The 8,171-nt window shown below is 54.0% G+C and overlaps 1 protein-coding gene across 1 annotated transcript; it reads right to left on the reverse strand.

The window, feature by feature from the left end:
• Positions 1-284: 284 nt before the first annotated feature.
• On the reverse strand, positions 285-5,954 carry Hsh2d (hematopoietic SH2 domain containing). Its single transcript, XM_051169700.1, has 5 exons — positions 5,728-5,954; positions 4,424-4,513; positions 2,855-3,020; positions 2,502-2,624; positions 285-818 (listed from the first exon to the last, which is right to left on the reverse strand). The coding sequence occupies exons 1-5, from the start codon at positions 5,850-5,852 to the stop codon at positions 315-317; spliced, it is 1,008 nt and encodes a 335-aa protein (XP_051025657.1). The 5' UTR covers positions 5,853-5,954; the 3' UTR covers positions 285-314.
• Positions 5,955-8,171: the final 2,217 nt, after the last annotated feature.

An 8,171-nucleotide genomic window follows, 5' to 3' on the forward strand; every position in this document is an offset into this window, starting at 1 on the left:
CAGGGCTGGTAACCACTGAGCCATCTCTCCAGCCCCAGAAAAATATTTTTAATTCAATGTGGCTGAATGCGAGCTATGGAGCCCATGGATACAGAGGGATGACACTTGATCAGAGAGGTGATACCAGCATGTACTGGGCCCACCACTCACTGCAGTAATCTTTTGAACTTATGTTTTCTTAATATAAGTAGGTCTGAGGTCTGAGGACAACTTTCAGGAGCTGGTCCTCCCCTCCCATACGTAACCTCTTTAGCAGGACTCAGGTGAGGACTGAACTCGAGAGACCATAAATACCCAAGACTCAGGAGGCATTATCAGTACCCGGGGGCGAAGGGCGGTGGTCTGAGGTACTCCTCCGGTAACCAGTCCTGGGCTTCAGGTAAGTCTGCAGGCTCCGGCTTGGTTGCCTGGGCCGACAGGGCCCTCACCAGCTTTCCGCGCCAGGCTCTGACCCCCGAGACCACCTCCTTCTCGCTGGCAGACCTGAAGGTGGCTTCTCTGCCTCTCCAGGCCTGCAGATCTGCTGGGTTTTGAAGAGAGGTGGCTGCACTGGGGTCTGTGGAGTGGCACATGCCATCCCAGCTGGACGCTCGAGTCACGGGGCTGCCATGCTGCTGTGCCACACGCCTGGCATCCCCCAGCAGGTTTGTGGCCGACAGGTGTGAAGCCAGCCGCTGTTTCACCCTCAGGCTAGTCTGAGGCAGCGACCTCAGGTTCTTCCACAGTCTTTGTCCTGCCTCCTGGAAAGGCCCTTTTGGGGTGCTGGGAGCTGATGGGAGTTCTCCAGCAGTTGCTGTGGATGGCTTCCCTTCAGAAGCCTGGAACAGAAATAGGGAGGCCTGAGGCCCGGTTGCCCAGCAAAGCTCCAGGCTTCCCCAGAACCTCATCTCAGGGCCCCGGATGGAGCCGCAAGCCCGACCCTTGCCCCATCCTGCCCACCTCTGTGTGCCTGGTTTCAACACCTCTCCCAAGGTTTGGCAAATATTCTCTCTCTCTCTCTCTCTCTCTCTCTCTCTCTCTCTCTCTCTCTCTCATTATGTATACAGTGTTCTGTCTGCATGTACACCTGCAAGCCAGAAGAGGGCACCAGATCTCATTATGGATGGTTGTGAGCAACCATGTGGTTGCTGGGAATTGAACTCAGGACCTTTGAAAGAGGAGCAGTTCAGTGCTCTTAACCTCTAAGCCATTTCTCCAAAAGAGCCACTGTCGAGCCAGGCGCACACCTTTACTGCAGCACTTGGGAAGCACAGGCAGGCAGGTCTCTGTGAGTTTGAGGCCAGCCTGGTCTACAAAGTGAGTCCAGGACAGCCAGGGCTACAGAGAAACTCTGTCTCAACAAAACAAAACACACACACACACACACACACACACACACACACACACACACACACCAAAACAAAAGAGCCACAGTTGGGCTAGGGGTGTGGCTCGGTGGACTTATCCCACATGCTTTGGGGGCTGGTTTCCATTGTCGGGGCATATGCCCTACCCTTGTCATTTTGTGGGGAGGGGTGGGCCACAAAGAACTCTGAGGCCCCTATCCAGAATGGTCCATATATTGCCTTCTGTCATCTGTTGTGCTGACAGACACACAGAACCCTTGGACCTTTGCACATGCCTCCCACTCCCAGAATGCCCTTCTTGCATCCCTGTGTCTGGCTGTTCCTCATCCTCACCTCCCAGCTCCTTGTCTAAAACACCAGCTTGCTTCATCCCCACACAGGAAGCGCGGAGTCCAGGGCTTCAGCCCCACTGGCCTCAAGGGTCACAACACACATATGCAGCACTTACTCATCTAATGGAAGACTCCTTAGCCAAGCTCCTCCAATAAGCTTGAATCCCAGCACTCTGGGAGGCAGAGTTTGAAGGCAGCCTAGACTATACAGGGAGTTCAGCGAACGCGCGTGCGCGCACACAACCACCCACCCACCCTAAATAGCCTGAGAAGTAAAGGGGCCTACATCTCCTCTCTCCACCAACCGTCTTTCTCTCTCTCATAACCTAGTGTTGTTGGGGCAATAAGTAGAGGCAATAAGTACTTCAAATAAAACAGAGTTTAAAACTAGTGTCGCCAGGTGTGGTAGCGCATGCTTTTAATCCCAGCACTCAGGAGGCAGAGGCAGGGGATCTCTGTGAGTTCAAGGCCACCCTGGTCTACAAAGCGAAAGGCAGCTGAGGGTCGGGGAGCTGAGTTTGCAGACACTTAGCAGTTGCTTCTGGAGGGGCTGAGATGGGACCTGGAGCCTTAGTGTGCCTGACATGCACTCTACATGGAACTACCCACAACGGGGGGCTGGAACAGAGTCTAATCTCAGAGTCTGAAATCACTGGAATCTTTTCTTTCTTTCTTTCTTTCTTTCTTTCTTTCTTTCTTTCTTTCTTTCTTTCTTTCTTTCTTTCTTTCTTTCTTTTCTCTTTAATTACATAGCTACAAAAGAGAACTCTTTCTAGAAAGGGCCTGCTCTAGCAGCACGTTTCTGCCTGCTTGCCGGGCCTACCTCTTCAGGTGGGCATGAAGAAGGCCTCTGAACTTCCGGTCTCTGAACTTGGTTTTCAGCATCCTGAGCCAGAGCATTCCAGTACAGGAAGAGATCTTTGTAGTCTACATTTGCTGGATCCTCCTGAAAGACGTGTAAGAGACCCCGAGCTCAGAACCCAGGCCACGCCCACCAAGCCTCAGGGGAAGAGCCCCGCCCGCACTGCCTAGGCCACGCCCACCAGCCTCAGAGGGAAGCTATCCATTCCTGTAGCTGAGCCCCTGTGAGTTCCATGCAGGGGGTCAAGGGCCGGAAGGTCGGTAGGCATTGGGAGCGGCACTTCCTGGCCGCTGGCTGAAGTCCTCTTGCCCCACCTGCCCACAGGCCTGGGTCAGCAGCTCTCCATACGGTCGAATAGGCTTCTGCTGGTGGAAGGTGACCAGGGCGGTCAGAGAGGCGTGGGTCACGTGGTCCCCAGCGAGGGTGACAGTCCCTTCATCAGAAAGCTTCACCATGTAGTGCCGGCAGCAGGTCTGGGCTCTGTGGAGACACTACTGGGGTTCGGCCGCTGCCCTGTGCAGCCACAGTCGCAGTGCCTCAGTTTCCCCAGTCAGCACACAGAGTGTCTAAAGCCCACCTCAGGGGTCTTTGCGTGGATGTGGATGAAATAAGCGGATACAAGCTAATTGTGGTGGTGGCTGCCTTGTGTCCCAGAGGAAGGCGCCGTGGAGGCCAGCCCTGCTACATAGTGAGACTTTGTAAGAACAGAATGACAGTAATCTATTCATTTTAAAGACGCCATTTTTCTTGAGGAAATGTCTGACCAATGCCTGGCCCAACCTGAGACCCACCCCTTGGGAGACAGCCAACCCCTGACATTACTAAGGATAACTCTGTGGTTGCAGACAGGAGCCTAGCTTAGCTGTCCTCTGAGTGGCTCCACCCAGCAGCTGATGGAAACGGATGCAGAGACCCACAGCCAGACACTGGGTGGAGTGCAGAGTCTCGTGAAAAAGTGGGGGACAGAAAGACCCAGGGCACTGGAGCGCCACAAGAAGGCCAGCAGACTGTGGAGACTGGAGCTCCACCCAAGGAAGGGACTGGATCTGGCCCCTGCACAGATGTGGCAGATGTGCAGCTCAGTCCTCTTTGGGCCCCCTAGTAAGGGAAATGGGGCTGACTGGGTTTTGTTTCTTGTTTTTAAGACAGGGTCTCTGTGTAGCCTTGACTGTCCTGGACTCACTTTGTAGACCAGGCTGGCCTCGCACTCAAAGCAGTCCACCTGCCTCTGCCTCCCGAGTGCTGGGATTAAAGGCGTGCACCACCACACTCAGCTTAATGGGGCTGACTCTGACATGGACTCTGCTGCCTGTTCTTCCATCACTTTCCCCTGGTGGGGCTGCCTCGCCAGGCCACAGGGGAAGAGGCTGAACTCAGTCCTGATGTGACTGATATGCTGGAGTGTGTGTGTGTGTGTGTGTGTGTCTCCTTCTCTGAGGAGTAGGGGAGGGGGGGATAGGGGAAACGGAGTGAGGGGGGCTATGACCAGGATGTAAAGTGAATTAAAAAAAAAAAAAAAAGACACCATCTCACGTAGTCCAGGCTAGACTTAATCTTACTATGTAGCCAAGGATGACCTTGAATTCCAGATCCTCCTGTCTCAGCTTTCCCCATGCTGGGTTAACAGGTGTGCAAACCCACACTACATAGCCAGTTCAAGGCTAGCCTGGCTATGAGACCCTCTTCCAAATAGGAAGACAGAGAAGGAAGGAAGGAAGGATGGATAAAAGGAATGGGGGAAGGAGGGAAGGAGGGAAGGCTTTGCCTTGAGTGTTCTAAGATGCCAAAATCAAACTTTGGGGCTTCCCCCGGCCCAGACTCATGTCACTGATTTGAGAGTGAAGGAGGCGGGTCCACCCTCAGATCCCTCCCAATGGCCTTACTTGTAGGAGAGGGTGTAGCCCACATGGCTGTGGCTGACTCGGATGAGAAAGGTCCCCAGCGGTTGTGACTCCAGCAGCTTCTCAGCGGCCCTGGAGAGGCACAGGAAGGAGCCTGGGTGGATATGGAGGCAAACGAGCAGAGGGGCTTCCGTTTGCTGTGACTCCCCGTAACAACCATCACAGTTGGTTTCTATTCCAGTGTAGCTAGGGCAAAGAAGCGAAGGGCTGATCCCCTCAGATGGCTCAGAGGGGACAAGGGCTTGCCACCAAGCAAGCCTCTCTGCCTGAAGCCATCCCTGGAACTCACATGGTGTGAGGAACGATTGTCACAGGCTGTCCTCTGACCTCCACACACATACTGACCAAATGAAATATAAGAAAAACGTAAACAGCTTGTTACAAAGAAGGAAAAAGGTCTGACCCAACCTCAACTGGTCTTGGGAGCACGAGGGGTCAGGCAGACAGTGTCCTTCAAGAGGGCTTGCGGGTAGGTGGGGGGGGGGGCCTGCGGTGAGTCTTGGCCCTCTCTAACCTGCACTGTTGCTTTGCTCCTAACTAGGCCAATTTGTTGCTTTTTGCAAATCCATGTGAGCCCTTGTTTTCAGTTTCCTGCTTTTAAGAAGCCAAAGACCTGGGACCACCAGGACTGAGGCCTTGGAGCCTGTAGGCCCCCACTTTCAGATTGTCTTTCTTTTCTTAGAAAGGGTCTCATGTAGCTCAGGCTGGCCTCCCCCTCACTGTGTAGCTGAGGATGACCTTGAACTCCCCCGCATCCTTCACCCTCCCCCCACCTTCTGAGTGCTGGGATTACAGTGTACATGGTTTGTGTGGAGCGGGAACCGAACTCCGGGCTTTGTGTGTGCCAGGCAAGTACTCCTCCAACTGAGTCACAGCCACAGCCTCCGAATGAACAAATAACAGCCAGTCTCTCTTGGTGGTTTGAAGGCTGTTCAGGACAGGTGTCGCTTGGAGACAGATGGTATGACTGTGCAGGAGATCTCCTCCTACAGCCCTTGCCTGCCTGCCCCAGGTCTGAAATCCTCTTAGTTGGAGTACAGTGATCCTGAGTCAAAAAGCGGGGGCTGTGGTCTGCAGTCTAGCGCCTAGCTGGCTGTGCTTTTGCAGTGTGACCTTACTGGGGCGTGTATCCCTATCTGACCCTCAGCTTCCCATGCCTGGAGCTAATCTGAGACTTGGTGTGAACAGGGGCCTGCCACCTGAGTGCTCACCCCGATGCTCACTGTTAGGGGTGAAGGACCAGGAAGCGGGATGTGGTGGGATGGAGGTTATCTATATGTCCTTACTCTCGAGAGATGGTGCCGTGGAACCACTCAGGGATCCCAGATTGGGTCAGCAGGTCCACCTGGGTGTGCACAAACCAGTCTAGCCGAGGGGCCAGCGGTGGAGGCAGCTTCCAGGCCTCTGTCATGGCATCCAAGGGAGGTGGTCACCTGCGGGAGGAGGAGGGAGAGGTGGGTATCTCTTGGCTGTAATATTCCAGAGCATGGCTGCCACATCCTGAAGCCCCCCAGGTGGCCGGAGTAACGGGGATTTCTGTGGACCCAGACTTGCTTCCTGGTGACTACTGTGTCGCAGGCTGGCCTCGAACTCATAGACATCCACCTCCCTCTGTCTCCCAGTGTGCCATCACACCCAGCTAACCTGAGTATGTGTGTGTGTGCAAGTGTGTGTGCACACGACACCACGCCCCCGCGTGTGCGCGCATCATAGACATCCACCTCCCTCTGTCTCCCAGTGTGCCATCACACCCAGCTAACCTGAGTATGTGTGTGTGTGCAAGTGTGTGTGCACACGACACCACGCCCCCGCGTGTGCGCGCATCATAGACATCCACCTCCCTCTGTTTCCCAGTGTGCCATCACACCCAGCTAACTTGAGTGCATGTGTGTGCAAGTGTGGGCACGCCAACCCCCCAACCCCCCCTCCTGCACACGCGCGTGTGTCTCCAGATCTGGAGGAGGGTGCTGGACGCTCTGGAGTTGGACCTTCTGGTGGTTGTGAACTGGGATTCTCTAGAAAGAGCAGCAAGTGTCCTTCATGGCTGAGCCACCTCCTCAGCCCTCACCTTACATTCCCCAGCCCGAGCTCTGTTTTGCTCTGCTTGGCTCTGTTGTCTCCATGCCTGCCGAAAGGGCAAGTTTGACCTCAGGCCCTTCCGCTTGCGTGGGAAGTGTTTCACTGACCGAGCAGACTCTGGGTTTGGTTTCTGAGACAGGCTAACTTTGAAACCCACCTGTGGCCCAGGCTGGCCTTGAGTCCCCAATCCTCCTGCCTCCACCTCCCTAGGTGACAGCTGTTCTTGTGTGCCGTTAATTCACACTCATGTCAGTTGATTTACACTCTGGGGGCCGTTGACCTTCAGGGGCTGGTGACACAGAGCTGGACAAGTGACCTGGTCCTGAAATGCAAAACAGGATTAAGGATTTTTGTTTGTTTGTTTGTTTTTCTTTTTTTCTCTTTTTGGTTTTTCGAGACAGGGTTTCTCTGTGTAGCCTTGGCTGTCCTGGACTCACTTTGTAGACCAGGCTGGCCTCGAACTCACAGCGATCCGCCTGCCTCTGCCTCCCGAGTGCTGCTGGGATTACAGGCGTGGGCCACCACACCTGGCCCCAGGATTAAGTTTTGAGTTGAAGGACCCCCCACTGCCCCCACCTCCCACCCCCCCGCATGGCCCCTCAGTCACTCCTCATTCAGTTCCTAGACCTGAGCTTAGAAGAAAGCCTTTGGCACCGCGCTGATCCCACAGGGAAGGCTCTGCTGACAGAGGGTGGCGATGCTGACCTTCTCCACAGAGAACAAACTCCTCTCAGGAGTGTGGCCCGAAGGTCCGCAGAGGAGAGTCATTAATTGAATCCATTAACGAACCCGATAACCAAGCTCACACTGCCTTTGCCCCCCTAGCCTTCCAGGTCGCTCCCACTCAGCAGGGGTTCCATGGAGGGGAACCCCTTTGTCTGGTTCTGTCTCTTCCAGGCTGGGGTCTCCCCAGGATGAGGCCTGGGATGACAGGTATCAGAGAGTATGGAATTAGAGAGGGTGGTCTGGGTTCAAAGTCTGTGCTACACAGCTGCTATGTGATGATGTTGCAGACAACCTCTCGGGGCCTTAACTTCTGTCATGAAGAGACATCTTTGGAAGGGGACGACTGAGACAGAGTACTAGAGAGTCAACACATTACACACCTCTGTATATGAAAAGAGGTGGGAGGACCTCTCTTTCTTTCCCCTTCCTTCCTTCCTTCCTTCCTTCTTTTTTTGAGACAGAGTCATGTAGCCCAGGCTGGCCTACTATATAGCTGGAGATGACCCTGAACTCCTGGTTGTCACACCTCCCCCTCCCAAGTGCGGGGAATGCAGGCATATTCTAGTGCTCCCTGTCTACACTGCGGTGGGATATACCCCAGGCTATTGCCACATACCTCTAATCCAGCACTTCAGAGGATAAGGCAGGCCTGCATGAGTGCAGAGCTGGCCTGGATAATGCCTGGAGATGCTGATTTTATATTTATTTATTTATTATTTTGTCACCCATTGTCTTTAGTTTTTCTTTTCTTTTCTTTTTAAGCCCCCAGAGCTGAGCACCGAACCTAGGGCTCTACCACTGAGCTAAATCCCCAACCCCTCTTTTTGTTATTTTGTCTTTGGTTTTTTTCAAGACAAGGTTTCTCTGTGTAGCCCTGGCTCTCCTGGAACTTGCTCTGTAGTCCAGGCTGGCCTGGACCTGAGAG

The sequence above is a fragment of the Acomys russatus genome, chromosome 27, assembly GCF_903995435.1.
Source record: "Acomys russatus chromosome 27, mAcoRus1.1, whole genome shotgun sequence".
NCBI lineage: Eukaryota > Metazoa > Chordata > Mammalia > Rodentia > Muridae > Acomys > Acomys russatus.

Excerpts from the sequence above, each read along its gene's own strand:
- Hsh2d (XM_051169700.1), bottom strand. The coding sequence starts at position 5,852 with ATGACAGAGGCCTGGAAGCTGCCTCCACCGCTGGCCCCTCGGCTAGAC. Across the intron at positions 4,514-5,727 it reads CACGGCACCATCTCTCGAGA|GGCCGCTGAGAAGCTGCTGG; the intron begins GTAAGGACATAT and ends GTGCCTCTCCAG. Across the intron at positions 3,021-4,423 it reads GGCTACACCCTCTCCTACAA|AGCCCAGACCTGCTGCCGGC; the intron begins GTAAGGCCATTG and ends GTGTCTCCACAG.